This window comes from Oculina patagonica, chromosome 3 (genome assembly GCF_052425735.1).
Source record: "Oculina patagonica isolate OP01 chromosome 3, crgOcupat, whole genome shotgun sequence".
Taxonomy (NCBI): Eukaryota; Metazoa; Cnidaria; class Anthozoa; order Scleractinia; family Oculinidae; genus Oculina; species Oculina patagonica.
The window spans coordinates 6,198,053-6,225,992 of record NC_135760.1 but is presented as its reverse complement, the minus strand read 5'-3'; the positions used below and the strand labels follow the sequence as shown (position 1 = coordinate 6,225,992).

At 38.3% G+C, this 27,940-nt stretch overlaps 1 protein-coding gene across 2 annotated transcripts; it reads left to right on the top strand.

The window, feature by feature from the left end:
• LOC144645094 (focal adhesion kinase 1-like) lies at window positions 1–27,766 on the top strand. 2 transcript variants are annotated; one of them, XM_078504570.1, is made up of 31 exons: window positions 1–498; window positions 3,226–3,401; window positions 4,112–4,199; window positions 4,856–4,935; window positions 5,250–5,312; window positions 5,649–5,703; window positions 6,114–6,254; window positions 7,078–7,155; window positions 7,585–7,713; window positions 7,828–7,942; window positions 8,389–8,452; window positions 8,903–9,009; window positions 9,979–10,038; window positions 11,481–11,549; window positions 12,810–12,907; window positions 13,170–13,245; window positions 14,418–14,518; window positions 14,881–14,996; window positions 15,596–15,696; window positions 16,085–16,174; window positions 16,870–17,074; window positions 17,232–17,311; window positions 18,425–18,456; window positions 18,597–18,705; window positions 19,955–20,223; window positions 20,808–20,972; window positions 21,902–22,025; window positions 23,344–23,414; window positions 24,320–24,469; window positions 25,004–25,084; window positions 26,038–27,766. In XM_078504570.1, the coding sequence occupies exons 1-31, from the start codon at window positions 361–363 to the stop codon at window positions 26,248–26,250; spliced, it is 3,444 nt and encodes a 1,147-aa protein (XP_078360696.1). In that variant the 5' UTR covers window positions 1–360; the 3' UTR covers window positions 26,251–27,766. The 2 variants fall into 2 exon arrangements, with proteins under 2 accessions (XP_078360696.1, XP_078360697.1); XM_078504571.1 differs by lacking the exon at window positions 11,481–11,549.
• The last annotated feature ends 174 nt before the right edge of the window (window positions 27,767–27,940 follow it).

Genomic DNA, 27,940 nt, shown 5'->3' with positions numbered 1-27,940 from the left:
CTTTTCTTCATTCTCAAAACAACTACAATTAGTTTGTATCACCTCGTTTCCCAGCGGGTTCTTTTGATAATAATTTGCGCTGGGATCTTCCTCAGTTGTGATACATCGACTACAAAGGAAATCACGTCAACGGTGGGCCATAATTTCAAGCGAAGTGCCTATCTGCGTTGTCCTATGTGTCATACACTAGTTGGTACGAACGGAGGAAAACGGAAATAAGACAGAGAGTTTCCTACAGTGTAGCGACAAGTAAATGTCTGCCAACAAAACTCAGCACAGAGTCACGCTCTGTTGTGGCTGTTGATGTACTACTGTGTTTTCAAAATGACAGGGAATCGCGGAGACTATTAACAACTTAAAATGTCTCGGAATTCTAACAAGAGAAACAGTTCTAATCGCGGTTCTACGGGCTCCGACATCGCTCGCTCAACGCTAAAAGTTTTTCTCTCGAATGGCGACTCAAGATCTGTAAAATGCGGCGAAGCGACGGATGTTAAGGTGGGTTTATCCTTTTTGCTGTTTACTCAGTCTTGTTGGGGCAACATTTTCTTTCAATTTAATGTTATGATTTTAGTATTTAATCGCTCGGAAAACTCTCCAGGAATTTTTGGTGGGGTTTGTAAATTCAATTGGAGCCCGGTGAGAGATTGGCGAACCGTACAGTATGATCTCACCGGCGATTTTTATTCCAATTTATTTTTTTCCATGTTAACTTTTTTTGGAATGTTTTCTTCCAAGTTTCTGTGGTATCTCTTGGAGATTTAGATATTCGACTTTTTTTTTACTCCAAGAATGTGGTACAGTTGTACTGTAGGTTTGATATTTCTGATCTAATTCTTATATCTGCTTTGCATTATGATTGAAAGTGTAATATAAGAAAATTTTAACTCAGTTGTTCACATTTTATAAAACCACCAGTTTAAATCGAAACTGTGTTTCAGTCATTTGCACCCTTCTTTCAATTTGTAAAAAAAAAAAATGTTTTTCTTCGCGAAGTCTTACTCTGACAATAAAAACGTATGATCCCCAAAATATAAAGTGTAACAAGTTTACAAGTTTATACTTAACGTCGGTGCAACGTACGTAGAAGCCTTTTATTTCGGTTTCCAGAAATAATTTTCGGTGATTTATGTTGAGGTTTAAATTACGGTGAGCCAACATTGTTTTTGTCCGAGGGTTAAGCTATAAATAATATTGTTTGGCATTCACGCGGGTCATTAACAATATTGCTGAAAATAAATTTCCCTTAGCTACTTCATCTAAAAATTATCTCTGTCGTCCTTTTTTATCGTGTTCACGATGTTCTTAAATGTTTATCAGTGTGGTTATTTTGCAAAAAATGTTTTATTTGTCAGATCCAAGACCAAATGATTCAATTAGCATGTTTGGCAATTAGTTGATCACTTTCTTTGAGCTTCTAATGAGAGTCCTTTTAATTAGATTTGTTAGGTATAAAGCTGTGTTTACCATTTCAAGTAAATTAATCCTTCAAATTCCAACTACTGTACTTAGTAGTAAATCTGGCTTTTGCATAATAATTTTATCCAAAGAAAAATACCCAAGTATAACAGCTCAGATCTTATATTAAAAGTGTTACTGCAGCATTTACTATTCAAAATGGATTTTTTTTGCCAAATTACATGTAGTTTTCCCAATTGGTTAATTAAATAACTAGTCTCAGATACTGGCGAGGCAAATTATTGAGGTTAGTCAAATATCTTCCTAATTTTGAGTGCAGTTCCAAATCACTAGAACAAAGTAAAAAATGGTTATATATCAACTAAAGAGTACACATAGGAATAATGAAAGCATAGAATATACATGTATCTTGTGATGGAGACATGCATTATACTCTCCATCTTATGCTCTAGACTTTGACCAATCATTTGCAGATTATCATTTTGAGTTTTGATAAGATCACTGGATTGTCTTTGAGCGCTTACCATTTGTCAGAACTGGCTGGCCAGTCTGGTTCATTCGAGGACAGAAGAATTTCAAATTAATCAATTTATACAATTAATGTTATACACTGTTGTGGTGTATTCATGGGAAGGCCTATTTCACAGCCATCTAGCTGGTCAGCGAGTTCTGTCTAATGGAAAGTGCCCTATGTCTTTTGAAATTGGCTAGGGTGATAACTTTGGTTTTGGTTCAATGAAAAATTGAAAATCACTCTATGCACACAGATTGATTTTGTTTTAATTGTGAAACATAAAAGCAAGGTTTCATTTTTCTCTTGCTCCATGATCACTCAAGATTATGCTGCAAGCTCACAGAAACCTGTAGACTTAATTAACATTATACTGTAAATAATAAAGATGGTAAATTTCAAGCTCGGTGATAAATAGTGAAGAAATTATTCAACATGACACGAGCGTGGGACAAAGAAAAAATCTGAGTCCCCGACAGGAATTGAACCCATGGCCTCCCAGATACCGGTTGGGCGCTCTAACCAACTGAGCTACGAGAGACTCGTTGTGAGCTGGGCCATTTACTAGGTTGATATATGACACGCGTCCTGCATACTGCTAGGATCAGCAATTTCGAAATCATCAAATGTGTAGTAAATAATAAAGATAGTTAAGTAAATTTCAAGTTCGGTGATAAATAGTAAAGAAATTATTTAACATGACACGAGCGTGGGACAAAGAAAAAATCTGAGTCCCCGACGGGAATCGAACCCATGGCCTCCCAGATACCGGTTGGGCGCTCTAACCAACTGAGCTACGAGAGACTCGTTGTGAGCTGGGCCATTTACTAGGTTGATATATGACACGCGTCCTGCATACTGCTAGGATCAGCAATGTCGAAATCATCAAATGTGTAGTAAATAATAAAGATGGTAAATTTCAAGCTCGGTGATAAATAGTGAAGAAATTATTCAACATTACACAAGCGTGGGACAAAGAAAAAATCTGAGTCCCCGACGGGAATCGAACCCATTGCCTCCCAGATACCGGTTGGGCGCTCTAACCAACTGAGCTACGAGAGACTCGTTGTGAGCTGGGCCATTTACTAGGTTGATACAATGTATATGACACGCGTCCTGCATACTGCTAGGATCAGCAATGTCGAAGTCATCATCCCTGTCGGGGACTCAGATTTTTTCTTTGTCCCACGCTCGTGTCATGTTGAATAATTTCTTCACTAACATTATACTGTTGAATGAAGAATGTTGTAGTAAAAAGGATTGAATAGAGCTGCAAAGTTTGTTGATTATTACAGGGAATTGTTCATTTGGTGATTGGTAGCCTTGGTGCTGATCCTATAACTACGGGAGACTACTATGGAATTAAACTGGAGCACGTCAATACAAATGAATCATTCTGGCTTAACAGCAAGGTTACAATGGGTGAGGTACGAGGCAAACATGAGGCTCTTTACCCAGCGGATGAGTGGAAGTAAGTAGAAGAGCTTTATTCTTACTATGTACAAAGTTATTTGATTTGAAACTTTAACAAATGTTCAACTCTCTGGTAAGACCTGGTACCTGCTAGAGATGTGGCAAGTATTCTGTCACAAATTTGGCAAATTATCAGCTAATATTCATGTAGCCTCTTATAAAGGAAAGATGTTTTTAGCTTTTTATATTAGCCTAAGACAGATACCACACAAAGGTAGCCACCTACCTTTAATCTTATTAAAAGTCCTGCTACCTTATTAATAGCCTGTTGGTAACCTTCAATGGACTACCATCCTGTCAAGAGCAAAAATCCAGCAATACATGTACATGTTAAACGGTAAAGTTTGATTTGTCAGCCATCATCCACTGGATAGCAATTTGTAGGAGAGCAGGGATCGCACAGTGGCGAAAGCGCTCGCCTCCCACCAATGTGGCCTTGGTAGGTGTCAGGTGCCATGTCTGAGTAACTTGAGTTTGCTGTTGGCTCTCGTTATTGCTCCGAGGGTTTTTCTCTGGGTTCTCCGGTTTTCTCTTGAAAACCAACATTTCCAAATTCCAATTCAACCTGGATAGAAGACCCGCATGAAAACCATCTAGAGCTGATGTGGCTTCCTCTCGTAATAATTTTGATTTATCCAGTGAATAGCATTATCCACTCTTTGAATGACTGGGCTTTGGTAATTACAATCTGTTTCCTTTCTCATTCAGGTACCAACTAAGAGTGAGGTACTTTCCAAAGGACTTGAAAGAGCTCTACACTAGAGATAAAGTTACTTTTTTTTATTTATTTGATCAGGTAAACAAAGACCTCATCATAAATTACTTATATAGTAAATTAGTAAGACTACATGGAACAAATTAAATTAACTTTTTTCCCAGTAGCCACTTGGCTCCTGAATGTCACTTGGCTCCTAAATGTTTCAAAAGTGGTAGCCTGACTACTTTTCCCTTACTTTGTTATTGGAAGGAGAAATCAGTGCTTGATTAATGTTATATTGTAGAATTCAGGGATTTAGCCAAGAAAACACTAAGCCCGCTCATCAACAAGCCCAGCTGGCTTTTCTGGCCTTGGCAGCTCTAAAAGTCAAAGTTGTGCTCTTAGAATTATTGCAGGGTGCCCGAAGGTTCTTCTATGATAAATCTTGGGTGCCCAGCTTTTAAAAGCTTTCATGAAAGAGAAGTTATGCAGGTCGCCCAAAGACAAAAGTAAGTCACTTGAGGCACCCGGGCACTGCTAGAGCACAGCCCTGGTTTACCTAAGTCGCTGATTTCATGTGAAATTTCAGCTGGATTTAAGTTCAATTAGCTCGCAGCCAGCCCTTAGCGACATCCCTGAGAACTAAATGGTTAGTTGACTACACATACCAACAATACCTAACCATTGTTTGAATTTGTCTGTGACACAGGCTGTCACCTTTGAAGCATTTCTTGATTTTTTGTTTGTCTCTTAAGGTGAAGAATGATTACCTTCAACATAACAGTGAAAAAGCAGATGAAGATACTGCTTTCAGACTTGGGGTTTTGGAAATGAGGTGAAAAGAATCAGTTACTATAATAAATTGTTTCTAACTTTCTGATTGTGTGGCCTGTATTTAGCGATTATTAGTGAAGAGTGCTGTAGACACCCCTAATGGGAGGGACCACATTGTTTTTAAAAATCTTTATTGTCTGATCAGCAAGCCATTCAGGGTCTTGAGGAGCTAAATGTGGCAAATTCCAAGTGAAATGGGGAATCCCCCTATGGGAAGAGTTCATCCACAGTTCTTCACATTATTGGTTTGATTTGCTTATCAGTGCAAACTAAAAGTAGTTTGTTGACAGACTGTTATTTCTTGTTGTTTTCTAGGAGGTATTTCAAGGATATGCCTCAAATTGCACTTGACAAGAAGTCAAACTTTGAGTACATTGAGTAAGTACATGTATTGTCCTTCACTGAATTGCTGTATTCTTTCTTTTGCCACCTATGAACAACAAGACTGACAGTATTATTTTAGTCAATTCAAGTCTTGAGCACACTAGGGATAATTTGCATATTGCCTAAAGTTGACTCACAAACTAATTTCCTTACTAATTTTTCCCCTAACTCAAACCTTTTTGATTCCCTTTGAGGGTTTCAGTTTTCAGGATTTTGTTGTACAGTGTACTATACTCCTTAAGTATATTGGCCAAAATTTCCATGTCTTGTACAGTGTACATCCATATAATTTATATGATCATTTTTGTTTGTTTGTGATTTGCAATTTAGGAAAGAAGTTGGTTTGACTAAATTCATACCAAAGGCTGTCTTGGAAAATATGAAGGTAAGTGTACATGTATGTCCTACACATAGTTAATTTAATTTTAAAAAAGTAAAGACTGTTTTGCCTATTACATGTACATGAAAGTATTATTAAAAAAAAACTATGAAACCATAATTTTATGAAGTGAATGTCCATGCCACTTGATAAATGATTCACTCTGTAGTAGTGCCAACGCTTTCAGTTCACTTAGAAAGAAAGTCTTCTCAGTACCCAAGTCCTTGAGTGGATTTCAAATGATGGCCCACCAAAACCAATCAGAATAGTAATACAATGACCCTGAATGCTCTATCAGTGGGACACTCCGTACTTTAAGATCTGTTTGGTGTCAATACTCTGGCAGCAGATGCCTTCTAGTGTAGTGACATCAATGTTACTTATTTCTAAATTGTGTTTTTTTGTTTTTGTTGTAGTCTAAGCATTTGCGGAAGACAATCCATGCTTATTTCAAGCAGTATGCATCTTTGAGTGAGGTGGAATGCTGTTATACATTTTTTGAGATTCTTTCCAAACTGCACCGGTTTGAGCTGGAGTCATTCAGGTGCTCTCTTGGGGTAAGTACACTGTAGATACATTGATTCCAAATCAAAGTTACTGTAATAGTAAGGTATCAGAAATGGTGCTTCAACAACTATAATGTACCATTTTAAGCTGTCACACCTGAGTGCATTGTTGCACATAGCGATAATTAAAAGCATTCAGAAATTTTTAAAACACAAGAGAAGTGCATAGAGAAGCATGTGACCTCTAAAAGCCACATGTAGTATCTGTGTCACTTACGTAGGGCCAGCTCCCAGTTAGCTAAATTGCTCAGTTGGTAGAGCACTGCACTGGTGTCCCAGAGGTTTTGTGTTTGAATCCTGTTCAAGCCTGTTTTTTTTTTTCAGTCTTTCTTTTCGCAACTGCTTTCAGTTAGTTGTGTACTTAACTGCAATGTTCATTCATGTGTCAAAATTACATACTGGTACATGTAGAGTTGGAACTTAGTGTAAAATGTGCTTTTGAATGAAACAAAGATCACTTGAAGTATAATTGTACTAATTTGTACTAGTTTCTTGTTGTTACAGTGCGGCGCGTCTTACCGTGGCCACCCAACAAACATTTTAAAAGTGTGCTCTCGTCATATTATAATATTATTTGTTTGACAAAAATGCCACCTCGCAAAGTTGAATATGATCAAGTAGTTACTTGTTACAACATATTTATCAACAAAACTCAGTGAAAACGTAGAATATTACAAGATGAAACTTGCAAAAAAGTTTGTTGGGTGGCCACGGTAAGGCGTGTTGCACTGTAAATATATAAAAAGTGTTTCTTTAAAAATATGGTATACACTGTACATGTATGTATGTTTGATCAATTTTCCTGTTTCTGCAGACTGGTTGGACAATTGCTGTGGATGTGGTTATTGGACCAAAGGATGGAATAAGTTACAGAGCTGAGCGTGGATCGCTTGTGAGTACATATCCACTTACCTGTAAATACAATTTAAAGTGTATTAAGTGGTTTCAACTTGAGTGTCTAAAGTAATTTGCATTTGCTTTGGTTTTGCATTACTACTATGCTTAATGATTTAAAAGACCCTTGCCAAGTTCTTATCCAATTGATCGGAAGTAAAGCCAAAACCACATGTAATAATTATTGTGACTCGCTTGCACGCGTTTTCCTGCACTTTGTGCTGGCTACATATATTTGCAGAAAGTTTTGATTGGTTTACTAATTGTCTGTGTCTTTTTTAAAATGAGTAACTGCAGTGAGTTTTTTCGGTTTTGGTTTTACAACACTCATTCTGGATTGAAAACTGTTCTATCAACAGAGATTAAGTAAACTGATTTGTCAGTGATGTTTTGCTAATGGATGTGTTGTTCAATTTCTCCACTGCAGATAACTCACATGGCTGATTTCCATCAAATAACTTCCATTTCAATCACAAGAATACCGCTCATCACAGCTGCTGTTCAGACTGATAAACAGAAAGCTACTGTCAGTTTGAAAGTGCTAGGAGCCTCTGAGGTTTGTTGAATTTTATATTAATTTTGCTCTTAACTCAGCTGTGACACAGTCCCTTAAACTATTAAAAACAGCAGTTCACTTATGTTTGTTTTTGCTTCCTCCTTTTTCTTGCAGCCTCTTGTATTCACCACTTCTTCACTAGCCAAGGCTGAGGAGATGGCTGATTTGATTGATGGATACTGCATGCTATTCAGTGGAAACAAACATTCATTGGTCTTCAAAAAACTAGGTGCAGCAAAACTTCTTGGTTTTTTGACTATTTCCATTTAAGCAGTTAGCTCCTTAAGGCCCGGCAAAACGAGGAAACCTGTTTCCAGAAACATGCTGGAAAAATGTTTCCATAATCCTCAATTTGCCATGCTTTCCTGCCTGCTAAAACACGAAATGTTTTTGCCATGTAGCAGAAGGAAATTAATTTTTGCTTCTTGGAAACAAAATTGACGCTGGAAACAATGCTTCCCGTGCGCAAACTGGGAAACATTGGGGAAACATGCATGCGCTTAGGGTGTTTCTGGAAATATGTTTCCTCGTTTTGCCAGGCCTTTAGTTTAAATTATTTAAATCCGTAGTTGCATGATGATTTTCTTTTTTCTCCTCATCTGTCTGCTTGTCTTTGTATTGATATTGGGGGAGAATTTTGATGTTGATCACTCTTGGTTCCACATTGTCTTGCAGATGTTGAAAGATCGCTGCCTTCAATCCCTATTCCAACTTCTCCACCGACAGAAGGCAAAAACAGGTATTTGTGTTTAGTCTGGGTAGGTTACATGTGTAATTCTGTGTTTGGGCCAAGTGGCCCATCAGAGCAGAGCTTATCCTTGTTTCTTTTGCATGAGGTGACTAGGAGTATTTCAATCTACTCCCAACAGGATGTGATGCTAATCCATCACAGGGTTACCCCAGCATGAAATTGCCAGTAACCATATACAATGTACACCTGGCTAGAGAGAGGCAATCTGAGAGTTAAGCGCCTTGCCAAACACCATTAAGGCTAGGACTTAAATAAATGATGACGACCTTTGCACTAATGGAAACTGCTTAAGCCAGAGTCCAGTAGGCTAACCATAAGGCTACAGAGAACTCCACTGGATTGAACTGTGATGTGTTTTACAGCCCTCTTAAATTTAATTTCAGTTTTGTACAAGATAACTGAATTCCTGGTTGTTAAATGTTGTTCTTTTCTTCTCAGCCCACCCTTGTTTTCACCTACCATAAAACAGAACACATCAACTCTAGGAAATGGTTTTAGGGAGAAGAAAAACTCTGTCAGCTCTCCAGTACAGAGAAAAAATGGAGGTATGATAATTAAGTTAAAATAGCATTTACCTTGACAGTACTGGTTGACAAGTCTGCAGTTAGTCTTGGAGATTTGATTCTTGTAACCCAAGAGAGTTATCAATCTGGAAATTTCTTACTTTTTCACTTGGGATGTGTGTTTCACGAAATTATTTAATTAATGACTAAAGAAAGAACAATGGCAGTCTTGAAGCCATAACCATAATTTGTTTACTTGCATGTTATATGATTTTGTCATTGTTGGGATGTCAACATTATTATGATAAAAGTCAATCAGCAGAAGTAATTATGTTACCGTATTTATTTGAATAAGCACCCTGGGCATTAATTAAATTTTTGGACCTTGAGAGTGGGCGCTTATTCGAGGTGGGTCGCCCACTACCTCTCGGAACGAGTTAATTCATTGGTTCTTAAAACAATAGATAACAGGTGACAACAATGCCCCTAGCTCTGAATAACAATAGAGGAAGTGTTTACAGCGGGCGAATGAAAATAGAGGTTCCAGAGAGGTAGTGTCTTACTGATTCGAGGTGGGCACTTATTCTAGGCTGGGGGCTTATTAAATTTTCACCATTTTTAGCAAGTAGTACGCTTATTTTGCAAGAAAACATTAGATAATAACAAAACTTGGATGCACCAAAGCTGAATTTTAACTGTTCGTTGAAAGTTTATGTAAATTACTTAGAAAGCTTGGTCTTTGGGGTAGTCTCTTGGTAGTACTTAGTAAATTTCACTCCTCTCATTTTACTCCTCTCTTGCACTTTTTTTAGGGGGTGGGGGTTGGCGCTTATTCGAGGCTGGGCGATTATTAAATTTTCCTTCCTACAGGGTGGGCGCTAATTCGAGGTGGGCGCTTATTCGAGGTTGGGCGCTTATTCGAATAAATACGGTAACTTTATATTTCTAGTTGTTTGTTCCAGTCACTTGCATATAATAATACATGTTTACAAATTTTGTTTAATGTTGTAGAGTTTGATGATTATGCAGAAATTGTTGATGATGATCCAGATTATGCGCATCCTATGGCAGGTAATCAATCAATCAATCAATCAATCAATCAATCAATCAATTAATCGATCAACTTTATTAAAAGAGGCTAACGACAAACAGTAAAAGCTGACAAAATAGTTGCCCTGGGATTACAAATTGAAGGTCGGAAGAAATATTTCAGGTCAATGGGATCTCAGCAATGTATTTTCCTTTGGAAATGGAGGCTGGAAGCTGCAATTATATCTGACATTTTGCATTTTGTGGTCAGGGAAATTTGATTTTTATCAGGGAAAAGTCAGGGAATTTTGGAAAACTGATGTCTGTGGCAACCATGTTAAAATACTTCTATGGTACATGTACAGTACAAAGTACCAGAAACCCATAAGGGTTGAAACGTGTAACAGCGCGCACAGCGTTTGAATATTCCTTTTGCTAAGTACCATATTTGGAAACACGAAGAATTTGTACGCGAATGCTTTATACACGTAATGAAACACGCAACATAATTTTTGGTTTTGCGGTAAGTTGCTTGAATTTCGACCTAAAAACCATAAATTTCGTACAGAAACTAAAGAAATACATTAAGTGTATCGAAGCGAAGTTCTCCAGGACTACTTCAAGAAGATGAAACAGGAAAATTTAACCAAATTTAACTTTATTCAACCAAGCTTGTTTAAAAACAAGATTACGCCATCGAGCGCGAGCTAGCGCGCGCTGTGAATTTAATCCCAAATAGAGTAGTTTTGATTGGTTAAATGTTTCTCGTGATTTTCCAAATATGGTACTTAGTGTAAACGAATGTGCAAACGCTTTGTACAATACGAATCATAGGGAGTTACACGTTTCAACCCTTATGGGTTTCTGATAGTACACATAGTTATCCTTGGTACTGTTGTTATATAGTTAACACTAAAAAAACCACTTCATAATTAATTAATTTATACGCACTTTAAGCTTCAGGACTTTTTATGTTTAAAATTTTTTTTTTGTTATAATAATTAAATATCTAAACAAACTCAAGTTCCCTTGTACACTTATTGTGTACATGACTAAGTGCCTATAAGTATTTTAAATCCTATGAATTATTAATACAGCAAAGTATACTTTAGAGTGTTAAACTTGTAAGTGCCTTCAGTCATCTTTGATTCATATACATCTTCTATCTTAAGTCTTGATGTACATGATTGTATGTAAATGTTTGGTGAGCTAGCTACATGGCAAGTGGATGATGCCTCTTCCCACTAAAAAATCTTAAAAGTGAACTTAATAAAATGTTAAATTACAGGACTTCGCATCATGACTTAATTGCCATGGCTTAACTAAAGATTCTGTTAACACTTTAAGACTCACTGGTCAAGATAGAAATACTATACAATTTAATTATAAACTCCCAGTAATGCTCTATGAACTGTCAGAAATAAAATGGATAAATAATCCTTAATAATAATGTATCAAATGTTTGAAATGACTCTAACTTACAGTATTGGCTGCTGCACGCATAGCGGTTGCATTATCCAGCGGAACTGCTCTTGTTATTAACAGAAGACCAGGTAAAAATGTTACAGGTTTTAAACTACTTAAAATTATTTCCACAACCATACTTTCTAGCCCTAAATAATTTATATTCTATAGTTTTTGTATTCACAATATATTCTGAGAATAAAAAATAATAAAAATAAAAACATTCAACATGCATGGTAACTGTATTCACGCTTCATGCAACATAAACAATTTTATTGATTACCACAAGGATTTGATTTAGCTCGCTCAAGGAAGGGTGCTTATTGGAGAGGAAAGGATGGGACGTTTATCTCTTTTTTGCACATACAATGTAAACATCAGAACAGAAACAGACACTGTACAAATTAAAGTCATGTTACTTGAGAACTGTGTCCATCGGGAAACTTGGCACAGTCATAACACCTTTTGCTTCCTTAATATGTTCAATAATTATTCTGTTCAGATAAGAAAGAATAACACATAATTCAATTGTCTAATCAATGTATTCTATGTCAGTGTCTTAAAATGTCACTTTCACAATGAGAGAACTTATTGGAGGGGCGCTTATTGGAGTAAGTGCAATTATTAAACAAACAACACGCAAGGGAAAGCTCTTAAGTAGGGTGCTAAATCAAATTATTGTGATACACAAAATGATGAGAATTGGATTTGTAGTCTTGCTGTCTGGAAGCAAAATTTAACATTGTTGATAGAACTGATTTTAAAAAAACACTGTAAAAAGTAAATTGTATTTACTTTTTTCATAAATAATGTGCTAGTGTATGAATTTATAAATTTTATTCAATAATGTATTTCTTGTTATTTCTTGTTAGTTGTAGTTATTAATTTTCAAACTTCTAATTCCAAACCATGATAAAGTTATAGTTTCTCTTCGCCTTTTTATAATGAATTTAAATAAACAGGTTATAAGAATCTAAGATCACATCACTTAATGTTACATGTAAATAATTCATGTAGTGTTAATACTAAAAACCACCTGATTTTTCCATCCAAGAACAATACGCATTTGTAATTATAGAACATTCTAGAAGTGTAGTTGAAACATGCTGTGAAGAATTTTGATTTTTACAAAATAAATTATGATGTTTTGCACAATAAAAATAATACTTTTATTTCAAAATTTTTAAAATAAATTGTGCTTAACAACTGTCATTGATTCACTTTTCTTTACTTTCTGAAAAACGTTTTTTAGTTTTCTAAACAATGAATGGAGGTTTATTGAGAGAAACAAAGACAACAACAGAACTGTAAAATTTAATTTTTTGTTTGTATTGCATTTGAATCCTTAGCTAAAGACTATGAGATTCCAAGAGACAAATTGCAATTGGAGACGATAATTGGACAAGGACAGTTTGGAGATGTTCACAGAGGAACCTATATCAGTCCAGTGAGTAGCTGACTTTACCACAATTTGAAAGACAAAATATATATTAAAGTCAAAATGTTTTTGCTACTGATGAAGGCAGCATTGCCTAAACGTGTAGATTTTTATCCAAGTTTTGCAGTGTTTTATTTTAATAACAGTTTTCATTTTCAGTAATTAGTTTTCTTTGTCATCCTTATAATATTTTTATTGTTGCTGTTTTCATAATCATTTATTGTCGCCATCTTCAGTTTCATATTGATTATTTTTATTTCGTTTTCACCAGGATGATCCCAATTTACAAGTGGCCATTAAATCCTGTAAAAATGCTGAAACAAGGGAAAAATTTTTGGAAGAAGCATGTGAGTATTTTATGTACTTAAGAAAAGAGTTAACAAACGCATCCTTGTGTTTGTGTATTTTGTTGGTTGTAAATATTCTGTGAGAAAACCAGGGCATGATCTTGTGACTTGTACTCAGAGTCCCTCTATTTAAAGCAATTCTACAACAAAACAACTAACCTTAATGGTCAACTTATTTATTGATTTTTACTTAGATTACACCTACCATAATTATTTCCTTGAATAGTAACTGGGGATGGTTATTTTATCTTTTGCACCAAATACCACAAAGGGTGGCGATTATTTAGGGAGGGGGGTGGGGTGATTAATTGATGGATGGTTAATATTTGAGGAAGTCTGTGAACAAGCCTAGTGACCCAGCAGGTTGGAGCTTGATCCGGTTTCCGTGAAGCAACTAGGGGTATTTAGGGAGGGGGGGGGGGTGATTAATTGATGGATGGTTAATATTTGAGGAAGTCTGTGAACAAGCCTAGTGACCCAGCAGGTTGGAGCCTGATCCGGTTTCCGTGAAGCAACTAGGGGTATTTAGGGAGGGGGGGGGGTGATTAATTGATGGATGGTTAATATTTGAGGAAGTCTGTGAACAAGCCTAGTGACCCAGCAGGTTGGAGCCTGATCCGGTTTCCGTGAAGCAACTAGGGGTATTTAGGGAGGGGGGGGGGGGTGATTAATTGATGGATGGTTAATATTTGAGGAAGTCTTTGAACAAGCCTAGTGACCCAGCAGGCTGGAGCCTAATCCGGTTTCCGTGAAGCAACTAGGGGTATTTCTACTCCCCCTGGATGAGATGCTAGTCCATGAAAGGGTTACATGCCGGTACCCCTTTATACACCTGGATGAAGAGAGGCACTGTGAGAATAAATTGTCTTTCCCAAGAACAAAGCACAATGACCCTGGCCAGGGCTCGAACCTGGATCACTTAATCCGGTTTCCAGTGCACTAACCAGTAGGCCCCTGGCTTCCCATGAAATATTGGAGGAAATAAGGTGCATTACCATACAGATGTACAATGTAATACATGTATTGCAGTGTTGTAGCTTCTTAGAAGCGCTAGACACAGACTGAGAGGTGTGTAATAACAAATCTTATGACAAGAGCATTGATTTGTTTGAGAGTTTACGTGGTCATTGTAACAATTTTGTGTTTACTTGTACATGTTATTTGTCTCTCAGATACAATGAAACAGTTTGATCACCCACACATTATTAAGCTAATTGGTGTGTGTATGGATGATGAGTTTTACATTGTAATGGAACTGGCTGCATTTGGAGAGGTAACAATGCTTCTTTTCGTCTACTGCTAGCAGTGTATAACCAAGCTTAGTCCTTCTTTTGTGCATGAACCATTTGCAATTCTGGGGATAGTCGGAACTTAACATGTTGCTTGTCTCTCTTTTGATCATGCCTGATGACGTATAACCAGCAGACCACCTGATCGATCTAATAGTCTACAAATGAATTTAGACGGTATGCTGTCAAAAGTCGTGCAGCTCTGATTGACTTTTGTGTTGTTTGCCTTGTGATTGGCCAGATCTTGTTACTTTGGGTAGTATTTTTTTGTGTGCGTGACAGTCACAAGTAAACTGTCCTAAACAACAGTGTTCCGATATCTAATTTGCTGGCTGTTTGTTTTCAGATGAGATCGTACCTTCAAAAGAACAGACACTCAATAAACTTGGAGACACTTCTTAGTTACATTTTTCAACTTAGCACCGCCATGTCTTATCTTGAAAGCAAGAACTTTGTACACAGGTAGGTTGTACTTTTAAAAATATTGTGTGCAATATTGCTGTGTATTTTGACTTTGTCATTTTGTATTTTTACTTGTCCTACCGACTTGGCCAAGATACTGTACATACTGCAAGACTTCAGACTTATAAAAATATACAGCAACATGTACGTGTATATACTGTACAGTCAACTCTCATTATAGCGGACACGCTCGGGGCGTCGTTTAGTGTCCGTAATCCAATAGCGGGAATCATTTCCAGTCAAACCTCTTTCTCTGGGGATCTGGATTTTGTCCTTAATAGCAAGTGTCTGCAATAGTGGGGTGTTTGCAAGGCGAGAGTTGACTGTAGCAAGAGTCCGTAATAGCGAAGTCATTTCCAGTAAAACCTCTTTCGCTGGGGATCTGGATTTTGTCCATAATAGCGAGTGTCCACAATAGCGAGGGGTCCGCGAGGCCAGAGTTGACTGTATATCTCAACTTAGCTTTTAGGCTTTGTTTGTCACGTTTTGTCACTTACTAACACAGTATTGAAATATTGCCATATTCTTTGTCTCACAAGAATGCTGATTGTGGTGTTTTTTTTTTCATCTTTCACATATTTTGAACTTTTTTTGTTCAGGGATATAGCAGCTCGTAATGTTCTGGTATGCACTCCTAAATGTGTCAAGCTTGCAGACTTTGGCCTGTCAAGATGGGTTGATGAACAGCAGTACTACAAGGGTGAGACTGAAATGTTAATTCTCCCTACAAAGCTGTCATACAGTTCTCTTAACAACAGCTCTAAGAATTTGGTGGTACATGGCTAAACGTCTGTCCCAGAGAGAAGCGTTACGTAACGACCCAAATGAGGACTTAATGCCTAGTGTTGGTGATTTTCTTGGATTCTGCACAATGTTTTCATAGTGCTGAGTGCAAGAGGAAAATAGGTGTTGATCCCTCTTACACTCTAAGAACTTACTGAGTCTGCAGTTTTTATCAGTTAGATTACTAACCAACAAGACTGTGAGCACTCACTCACTGAGCAGTCTTCTTTCTTTCCCTTATTTTTTATTTTTCCAAACAGTCGTAAGTTACATCTAAGTTTATTGTCGCATTTCTCTTGTTACAGCTTCAAAAGGTAAACTTCCCATTAAGTGGATGGCACCGGAGTCAATCAATTTCAGGAGATTTACAATTGCTAGCGACATTTGGATGTTCGGTAAGTTAAAACTGTTAATCTCCTTACAAAAACTGCTGACAAGGGCGAAAATCATCAAATCATGGTTCCCTGATTGGCTGAAAATTTCTTTGCCCTGAAAAAGATAATTTACGTAAATCAGTCAGACGAGTCCTGAAAGCCTTGAGTCACCCAACTTCAAGCCACCGTGACGAAGTCTCACCAGTCATGCAAGCCTCGAAATAAGCGACGCGGGTGACGCAACTGCAAGCTACTGTGACCAAGTCACATGGGCAATGCAAGCCTTGAAATGTAAGTGCTGTGAGAAGCGTAAGCCGTGAAACTAAGACATGGATTCACCCTACGTTAATGTAAACGAGAAACCGCGTACAACCTAAGGGACTCTGAAAACAAACTCAATGTTCCATTACCGCGCACTAACTATTACAAAAACAGCTTTACGTACAGTGGCGCCATCTTGTGGAACAGTCTTCCTATTAACGTAAGACAAGCAGAGTCCCTTGGGCAATTTAAAAAACTAATTGAACGAGTACTCTAGGGCACGGCATTCGTGGAAAGCAGCTTTTTATATTTGTACATATATTTTTATATTTCCCCTCTTTCTTGTATATATATTATAATTAGATTGTTGTATTGTAAGCTGATGAATTTGACCGTGTTTTAAATAAAGATTATCCATCCAGAAATCCTAACTCATTTGTGACTTTGCCTTTCAGGAGTGTGTATGTGGGAAATCCTCATGTATGGCGTCAAACCCTTTCAAGGCGTCAAAAACAATGAAGTCATTGGCAAGATCGAGAATGGCGAGCGGTTACCCCTCCCCCCTAACTGCCCGCCCGCCCTGTACCACATCATGTTTGAATGCTGGTCATATGAACCGTCCAAGAGACCAATCTTTCAGGATCTCAAGACTCGCCTCAGGTAAGCTATTGTCCATGTTGTTAAAATCTACGTCTGCTCTTGCTCTTGTTGGTTTTCTGCATGAACTGTATACGCCGTGCTTTTAAAATCATGCTAAATAAATAAGTAAATATAATCGAAATAATCGATTAATTTTCCATAACCAAACTTCGTACAGTGTTATTGTCCAAGAGGAGAGATTTCAACAAGATGAAAAAGTCAGGAGAGAAACACGAAGAATACAAGCTCTGTCAATGGGTGAGTGTTGTCACTGTCTGTCACTTAACAGTTACATGTTCGCCATTTATTTTTAAAATCTGGGACGAACTTACTATCGGGCAAGTGTTGTAGCATGACATAGTGTGAAATATGCCAGTCGTGATGTAATTATACATTATTTACCTTGTATAATACACGCTGGTTTAAAGATGATTTCCAGTCCGTACTGCGCAGACTCAGGGTTTGTTTTCATTTTTGTTTTGAATTCGTTGAAACGTTACACTTCGGTGATAGCAAACATGAAGTTTTTTAGTTCGCCATTACGGATCGTTTCGTTCAAGAATTTACGATGAGTTAAAACGTCCGTTTGAAATACCGTCGAGCTTCTTTTACTCGTTATTATTGTTTTGCAAGGATATCTGGCGTTAATAATGAAGAAAAAAAGGTTAGTTTTGTCCCGGAATTTTTATTTTTGCTAGTAAACATTCTTCTGTTTGTGAGACTCACAAACATTGTAGGCGGAGATTGCGCAGTACGGACTGGAAATCATCTTTAAAGGCTTACCGATTCTGCAGATTATTTCACGGTGTACCACTCGAACTAAACACGTCTGGTTTCCAGCAATGATCCGAGGAAAGTAAAAAAAGGTACTTTTCTTGAAGGGACTGTGTCATAGCTGGGTTACGTTTATTTTATTAAGTTTTGCCAAATATTCGCTATGAAACTTAATGTTTGCAAAGAAATTACAAATAACGAAAATAACAATATAACAACATAATAACAAATAACAATAATAATATAATAACAAATAACAAACTCATTGCTTCATTACAACCAAATGTGTCTCCCGGGCATTGTAATTTAAAGATACAAGCAAACAAGAATAACTTTGAAAACTGTTCAGCCTTACAGTATTTCAAAAACCCATATCGCAATCTGTCTCAATCTGTTTCTTTACTTTTTGTCATTGTACCTTCTTTTGTATTTGTTGTGTTATTAAATTGTTTTTTCACTGTTTTAGGCGGTTATTTTTATATTTAACCGAATTTGATGGTCTTTTTCCATGCCTAAATTTGGCTAAAATCCGTGACACAGTTCCTTTAGAAAGGTCTTGGTTAAATGCTATTTACTGATTTTGTTTCTGCGTTTCAGGTGCGATACAAGACTCTGCAGCCCCACCTAAGGTATGGCTTTTGTCATACTCCTTTGGCTTCCTCTAAAACATGCATTTTTTTTGTAAAGTTTCTATTAACAATAAAGCCCCCTTGAACGAAATGAGTATTTGGAGAGAGGCGATTTTCTGATTTTTTGTGTGTTTTTGCAGCCCTTAAGGCCTGGGATCCAGCCTTCCTTCGTCCAAATCCCTACGAGTGCGGCCCAGTCCTCCGCGATGTCGACGTTTGATAGCAGTAGAGGAGTAACAAGTCCAAGAGGTAGGTTGACTGGTGGCATTATCCTGATGCGCCACGCTGCAATGTTCGTTTCTGTTCGTAAACTGACTCATTACATACTACTTATTAACCGAGAGTGAGGTCATTACAGGGGAATCTCAGACCGAGGCCTTGATGTATTGACCGAGCGACAGCGAGGTCAATACATCAAGGCCGAGGTCTGAGATTCCCCTGTAATGACCGAACGGACGAGGTTAATAAGTTATTTATTATATGGCGTTTAAGCACTATTCAAAAAAGAGTATAATCAAGGGAAAAAACACTGGAGGTAAAACTCGCTCTCTTGTGGCTCTCTTCGTCGCTCATACTAAAGAAGTATCGGTATGCTTATATTTTTCTTTCAGTTATTGAAAAGATAGTTATATTTTGTCAGAATTTTTTGTTGTTTTTGCCCCCTTGCTAGTAGCTTTTACTCACAACTCAAAAAACCGTCGAGCCGAGAAAAATTTTCATAATGCCCGGTCATTACAAGAAAATAATGCCCGCTCAGCAGCCAATCAGAGCGCGTTTACTATGGTAGCCATATAATAATCTCTACTCCTAATTATTCTTGCTCTTGTTTGATTTATTATCACTTATTTGGTGTTGCTGTACTTAAGGTAAAATGTAAAGTCTGCATACAAGCCTAGTGGCCCATCAGGCCGGAGCTTATCCCGGTTTCCGTAGCATGAAGCGACTAGGAGTATTCCTACTCCCCCCTGGATGGGTTGCTAGTCCATCTCAGGGATACCCCTAGCATTAAATTCGCTGGTACCCATTTTTACACCTGTTTAAAGAGAGGCATTTTGAGAGTGAAGTGTTTTGCCAAAGAACACAACGCAGTGACCCTGACCAGGCCTCGAATCCGGACTGCTCGATCCGGAGTCCTGCATGCTAACCATAGGGCCACCGCGCCTCCCATATTGAACGTCTGCGAAGGAGGCTATCTGGAATATGCAGAGCCTCGACATCATGAAGGGCCAAGACTGGCAAAATATGTTTGCTTTTGCAAGGTTTCTTTATATTGGGATCTTCTATTTTACAATTAACTGTGGCGAAGAATGTCGTTTGATATACCAAAGACTTTGTTATATAGAGGTTCGTTAAATCAAGGTTCCAGTGTAGCTCCTTCAACACGAACAAGAAACTTCTTGAGTGCTTCTATGAAGATTTGACAAATAAAAGTCTCTTCTTCGCTTACCTAGATAATTATACTTGATTTAATGCCTATCACTTTCTTTTCACTCAACAGGTGCAACGCTGCCAGCACAGTACCCTGGGAGTCCGACGTCGCCCAGATCCCCTCGTTCGCCCCATTCTCCTAACTTCCCCTCGCGCACGCTTCCCAGGAACTTCAAGTCGTACCACGAGGCCAGCGGTGTTCACACGTTGCTAGAGCAACCGTCCCGATATTCCATCAGTGGTAGCAATACTCTTCCGAGAAATTATAAAGCGACCAGCCCGGCAACGAGTCCGTTAGGAAGTCCAACAAAACCACGGGAACCTAACATCGACCTACCGGTGAGTCAAGCTTTGGGAAGTACAGTTTGTTCTTGAGATGGTGACATTCATTTTAGTGGCTAATACTGCAAGAAATCAATCAGATCTTACGGCAAAAACTGTTGACCTGATTTTCGAGCCGCAGTGCCCCTGTTCGAAGTTCTTGATTGTGAGTAACGGGTGAAATAAACGCGAAAATGGGAAAAGAAAACAAAATAAGGAAAGGAGAAAAGAATAGGTGTCTTCTTTCCTTCGTTTATTTTCCTCATTTGCGCGTTAATTCTTTGTTAAACACACACTAGGACCTTGAAAACAAGCTGCTATCTAAGAAATTCCAACAAGATGATATGGAAATGGAAAAAAACAATAGAAATAAAGCGGAAATGTACAGTTAATCATCGCGGCCCTAATTAAATCCCTGTTTCCTGAAAAGTCACTGAACAAACAAACAAACAAACAAACACAAAAATAAACGGTGATAACAGTGTTCTTTAAGGTACTGAACAGACCTACCCTTGGGTGTTTCAAAAGGATAAATTTTTATTTTCGTGAAGAAGGCGAAATCACTCATATCATCCGTGTTGAAATTTGTTTTTCTCGAACAGAGCGATGAGGAACTGAAACGACGAGAAGAAGAAGAAAGAGCGCAAATGGAAAAGACAGAACGGGAAATGTTTCATCAACGACTGCGACAACAGCGCCTCGAGTCAGAAGCAGATTCCAAGTGGCTTCAACAGGAAGAACAAAATATCGAGCTTCCTTTCTCTCCGGTACGAGACAAACACTTGGTTTTTTACTTGTGATTACTTTGTTTATAGCATAAAGGGTAAAATTAGTGCGATTAAGACAGGGGTTGTCTTCGGCATCTTCGAAAGACTATCGGAAATATTTGCGGCTTTTCCGATAACGTTCAAAAGTCCTCGGAAGTCCTCGGGTCGTCTTTGGGGAATTTTCCGAAGTCCACTGAGTCTGTCTTTGGTGGAAGAAATCTGAAGAATTTTGCCTTCATTATGCTTTAAAAAATTGTTACAATGAAACTCGCAGTATGGTGGCTACCTGCGGCTGCTAAAGGTTTTAACTCGGTGTTTTCTGTTGTTTGTCAACCTTTTAAAATCAGCAACGGCAAGTAAAAGATTAATTTGATTTCTTCAAACTTGCCAATTTGCGAAATAACGAGAAAAAAGAAACATAAGAGATATTTAACAACTATTCACCGAATAGAGGTGGCTAGTGGCGGATATTTACCACTAGCCACTGACACTGAGGTGAATAGTTGTTTTAGTATATACTAAAACAGTGGTATAACATAGGATGATTTCTGACTACAGTCGAACCCAGTTATTTCGAACCGTCAGGGGAGCCCAAAAATAGTTCGAAATAGCGAGAGTTCGAAATAGCCGATAGTAAATGACTGAAGGGCAAATTCAAGGGATATGGGTTTTAGTTTGAAATAACGGGGTATTCGAAATAACCGAGTTCGAATAAGTGGGGTCCAACTTTAGTTTTTTCCAGTCAACGAGTACGGTTTTCACCCGCGAGTTGCTGGGAGGTGAACAGCAAAGGATACTGGAGTTTGAGTGGCCAATCAGCGCGCGCCAAAAACGCGCTATCCACTGTTCGAATATTAAAAAATATATCTGAAGAAAAGATGCAACTTGAACTTTGGTTAGCGTTTAAACGCTATTTTCCTCTCATCTAGGTGCAGCATTCTCCCAAGAGTCCCCACCTCCTCTCCCCTGAGGATGGTGTGTCGGCAGCAGTGGAATCGTACAATCCACGCGGATCAGCGTCATTCATCGAACAACGCCAACCAGCTAAAGAATGTAAGTATTAAAATACATAATGGGGCTTTTGAACAACCAAAATTTATATTTTTGTCGTATGAGACCGCAAAATTCATTTTTCCATTTTTATTAACAATTGCTATATTAGAGCACTAAAACAGTTAACAAGCATCTTTGGCTGTGGATGACTAGGATAGAAATGGATTCCAACTTGAAAAATTAGGCTAAACTTTTCAAGTTCTTTCCGCGCGTATTAAAAAAAAAATTGATATTTATAGCCGTAGTTTCATTTCTATCTGCAAATTAAGGTTATATCTTCCACTAGATGTTTAAAGATAATGTTTTTCATTGGTTTAGTTGCCTACCACTAATTTTAGAACAGTTTAGACCAAACTTCTGCGAAATCCCCATGACGTGGCTTCGTTAAGTTACCAGAGGAACACCCCCGCCAGTTTTAAATTTGTATTTCGAAGTTCGCTTTAGACAAGATAGGAAAATTGAGCTGAGCTGAATTACCATAAGTATTATATTTCTGAGAAACGTTTTTGTCAGAATTAGACTGCGCGGTTGTCGGGTCTTGTGCGGTAGCGAAGTAATAGTGGCGACAAACAAACAAACAAACAAACAAAGATCTTTTTTTTCTATAGGATGGCACTAAATAGTGAACAACACTAGAAAACTTGTCAGCCTCTATTAAAAAGCTAAAAACTCCCTCTTATCCCTTTGTTTTTGGCATGGCTGCCCGTTTTACTGCTGTCTGATCGCTGTTAATTTGGCATCGCGCTAGCGGAACCGCTTGCTATGCGCTGCTTTGTTGAGGCTGCTGCGTCAAATCTAGCTGGTGTTTTCGATCAGTCGAGGTGAAATAGCGTGCGGATAGGCGGATTAGTTGTTTTAGGAGATTTCTGCGAAAACCTCGTAAAACGTGTTTGCCGTAAAGTGAAAAGTACCAATCATTGTTCACTTTTTATTAGGGGTCTGTCGCGCACTTACACTTGGAGTTCGTAAAATGTCTGATATTGTCATACAGGGATTGCGGGGTTTTAGCCCCCCACCCCCCCTGCCGCTTGTAAGACCTCGGCTATAGGCCCATCTACCTAGAAACAAAAAAATACATCCGGTTGTAAGCCCCCTTCTGCTGGATGGTAGTTCTGAACAAGCTAAATGTTGCTTTATTTTGATTTTTTAACTTGACTACGTATTCGTGGTTCGTTTCGAAACGTTTTTTTTTTTTTATTTTGCTTGTAAGACCCCCCTATATAAGCCCCTCCGTTTATAAGCCCACTCAAAAGCACTTTCGAAGTTTATAAACCCAGGGCTTATAGCCGGAATTTTACGTTTATCTTTGTTCCCTTAGATCACAGCACTCCGGTGGAGCCACCCAGCCAACAGGCTGCCACAATAGCAGACACAGATATGAATGAAACGGTAAGTAAGAAATGTAAAGGGAACTGTACAAACGGCGCCACAAGTAGACGCAAGTCTTGCAAACAGACCTGCATTATGCGACCGAGCTGACTTGCAAGACGGGTCACAAACGCACACTTAGCACAAAGGCAGCTATCTCGATATTTCGTGGCAGTAATCCGACCGAGTTTTGCCTGTCTGTGTTGAGCAGTGAACGTGAAATTCAGAAAACCAGCTGTCAAACTGCGTCTGAATTAGAATTATTCAAAGGAAACGTGAGCTATTTTGCACGTCCTGCCAAACGAAGCCGCAGGGCGAGTCAAATATTTGCCTTTACTGTGTCTGACATTTCCAATCCTCTCGGCTCCCCTTTTGTTATGGTACCACACTAACGCTCAAACCGTCAGCTGCTTAAGTGTGCAATGGCGATTAAAGGGGCTATGTCACTGATTTTAACAGACTTTTGAACCGCCAAAATTTATATTTGTGTCGCAGAAAACCTAACAATAAAAGTCAATTTTTATTACGAATTGCTATATTAGAGGACTGAAACTGTTACCGAGCATCTTTGGCTGCGGATGGCTCGGATGGAAACGGATTGCAACTTGAAAAAGTTAGGCTAACGTTTTCAAGTTGTTTCCGCGCGTCTTTAAAAAAATGATATTTATAGCCGTAGGTTGATTTCTATCCGTAAATTAAGGTTATATTTTCCTTTAGTTTAGATGTTCAAAGATTTTTTTATGGGTTTAGTTGCCAACCACTAATTTCAGAACAGTTTAGACCACAAATCTGCGAAATCCCCGTAACAGAGCTCCTTTAATGCTGGATCTTATGTAAGCTATTGATAATCGTATTGTTCTCTGCGGGGTCACAAGTCTAATAAAACCTCACTTCATTAAACATTTCTGTTTTTCTTGTTGTTGTAGACTGTATCCACGCGGAGACAAGATGATCCAAAAGAGGATCGTTCTACAGACAGCGTGTTTATTAACACAACTCACGTGGTTCAGTCGGTGATCGGTCTTAACAATGGCTTACCGTTCGCTCGTTCTGAAGACTACCCTGCATTTGTCAAGGTATGGATGAAACGTTTTGGTCTTTTGGATGCTCCGTACAAAGGATTCTTAGCCTGTTCCAGGCGTTCGGTTAGTTGGGGAGCAGAGCGCAAAGAACGGTAGTCTCCTCCTTAGGGATGTCACGCAACGCTCCACCCCAAAGAAGGAGCGTTGCGTGACCTCCCAAAGGAGGAGACTACCGTTCTTTGCGCTAATCCCGTTTTTCGCTCTGCTCCCCAACTTACCGAACGCCTGCAAGGGCCAGTGATTAAGCATTGCGTTCATTTCGCCCATATTTCCATCTCTTGTTTACTTTCTTCGTTATTATGGCAGTTGCTAGTCTGTTCCAGGCGTTATGTTAGTTGGAGATTGAGAAAATATATATATATAAAAAAACTCAAGAGAGTGTTTTATCACATTTCCAAACACTTCGAAGTTCGTCAAAAATACTCCGCTGCGCGTCGTATTTTCAACTGCCTTCTCTTGCGTTTGATATATTATTTCAAAATGCACCGCTATTTAGCCGCTCTGCCTTACTATGTGTGCTTTCTGCAGGCCATCGGTCTTTCGCTCAGAGATTTATTGGCACACGTTGACGAAGAAATTCAAAGATTAGATCCTTCATCACACAAAGAGGTAGGTCTACATAATTAAGTTTGTTGATTGATTGATCGATCGATTAATTGATTGATTAGAGCAGTTTTCCATTGAGTGTCGTAAAACCAAAACCAAAGTAATTACTCTGGCCAATCACAAAGGACACAGACAATCCAGTGAACCAATCAAAACTCGAAGCAAATACATGTAGCTGGCACGAAGCGCGAGAAAACGTGCGCGAGCGAGTCACGATTGGTTTTGGTTTTACTTGTGATTGGCTGAGAAAGTGGCGCGAGATTTTTAAACCAATCACTAAGCGTAGTAATGCAAAACCCAAGCAAACGCAATTTACTTTCGACACTCAAGTGAAAACCGCTCTAACTTCGGTGAATATATAGCTTGGTGCCTTATGGCGCTTTCCATCTGTCAGAACTGGTCGACCGGTCCGGTTGTTTTCAATGTGAAATGGGCCTTTTCCACGAGATTTTCCCACAGATCAACAGGCACTATAACAAATAATAATAATGTTAATGTATTGACTGATTTGACAGGACAAATCTGACTAACAACGTAATTCTGTTCTCGAATATACCGGTCTGGCCTGACAGTTCTGACTAATGGAAAGCGCCCTTTGTTACGCCGTTACGCCGTTACGCGTTTTACTAACAACCAATTCCATCCTTCGATCCGCGTACGACCGCGTAAGAAATTTTTTTTGTGCGTTTATTTCTTTAAAAGTATGCGCAAATCGTATCCCACATTACCGAAAGAATTTCATTTCTGATTTTCATTTGACGGTGTTTAATTTCCCATTTTCAGTTTTCCTATATTTCAGTTCCCCATTCCCCGTTTTAGTAACAGGCGTGCAGTAAACACTCTACCTCAAAGTTATAAAATTGAGCAAGGTTAGAATGACTTCCGTGCGATTCATTTCGTTACACTACCTTGTGTGCATATGCGTGGTTCGTTATTGGTTTTGACTTCCGTTTCAGGTGGAAATGGCTCATAAGGTGTTGTCATCCGACATGGCCGAACTGATTAACGCCATGAAAATGGCGCAGAAATACAGCACGACTACCTTGGATCAGGAATACCGCCGAGGAATGCTCTCTGCCGCGCATGTGCTGGCTGTGGACGCTAAGCATCTGTTTGATGTTGTAGACCAAGCAAGGAAACAATCTGCAAAGTTATCATCTAGCGCTTGATGAAGAATATGGACTTGAATAAGCTTCGCCCATCCAGCCAGTCGAGGGTGACGCGGAGAAAAAAATTAAAATCGCTGGTAAATGTTAAATGAACTATAATGTAATTTCAACAATGAATGAAGACGAGTTTCTTCGTGCAAGTTTACAGCACCGTAGGCAAATGCGTTTACTGACCAAAAGAGGAAAGAATGTAGCTCGTGCGCTTTAGGGAGTCGATGATTTGTTTAACAAGGACGTGGAGCTACTGGCGACTTTTGGTGACATTTAAACGACGTGGAGATTAAGAGAAGCTTGATTGCTTTACAGCACCATTTCTTGCTGCGTTAAGGACTTCATAGGATAGGTCAACGATTTGTCTTTATGACGTTTATTGCTGATTGACATCAGGACTCGCATTTGATCCGCGTGGCTTCAAGGAAAGGCACTGATATGCAGACCAGTTGATGGTAAAATACAGTGTTATTTGAGTTTTTAGATCTTGTATTGAAGGATATTTTCCCTCTTTATAACTAACGCTTTTGAATTTGTCTTATTTTGGACGAATTTAGTCCAGCCAGCATTATGCAATCGTTGGTCATTCAATTTTTTTAAGACTTGAGCATTTGAAATTTCATGTTCTCGCCAGATAAGTAGGTCCTATATTTTGTGCAGATATTTTCCGCCTTTTTAGACAAATGTTAACGCTCTAACGGGGTTTATATTCGTGTTTAGAAATGTTAATTTAAGACTTCTACTAGCTGGCGGTAAAGGCGTGGTGCCAACTTATTGAATAGTTAGGGAACTTTTAAGTTTGCTGTCTTTAGTAGAAGTTTTGAATTATCTTCAAGGGCATTTTATTTCTCAAAAACACGGAATGTTAAGAAAACGTCTCGATAATCTTGAAATCGCATTGTTCGGGAACATTATGCATGAAATTTTGTAATTTTTGATTGCGATAGTTAAAATAATAATAATAATGCTAATATTACTTAATGAATTGCGTGCAATTTGTATGGATATAGAGTTTAAAGCTATTTTTTTAAAACTATTGTACAAGCCTTTAGTTGATGTGGATAGTAATTTGATGTAAATAAGAATGAAAATTTTCCTGAGCTCAATTATCTGTACATTCAAACGCTTTATCAAGTTCTCTAATTTTATGGAAAGAAACACCGCATGTATAGAATTGCGTTTGTCTTCGTTGATTAGATTTTTCAACGCGTATGAAAGAAGTTCGTTTGAACGCGCGACCAACGCGTGACGAACACGCGTGATGAGCACGCAAAGTTCGCGTCCCAAGGAAATTGTGTTTAATGAGCGAGCTTAAGATAATATGCATATTTCTTTTATTTGGATTATGAGTGTTTTTGAAGAGCGCTCAGTATCGATTTTATCACGATGGGTTCATTTGAAGAGATAGTAAAGAAACATTGGCATAGAATGTTATAATGAAATTGTCGGGTTGGTTGTTTTGTTTATTTTACTTTGTATGTTTAGTTAGTAAGCATAGAGAGTAATAAAATGCAATGAAACTTTATTGTGTTGCCTTGTTCCCTCATACGTTAACTGCATTACGTTGAGTAAGAGGGCACCAGATAAACAAAAGAGGGCACCAAATAAATAACGGCGAGAGCTGTAAGAAAGTAAGAAAAGATTTGTAACTTGGACAATTAAACAAAATAGATACGGAGTCACTCACAATCGACCGGGA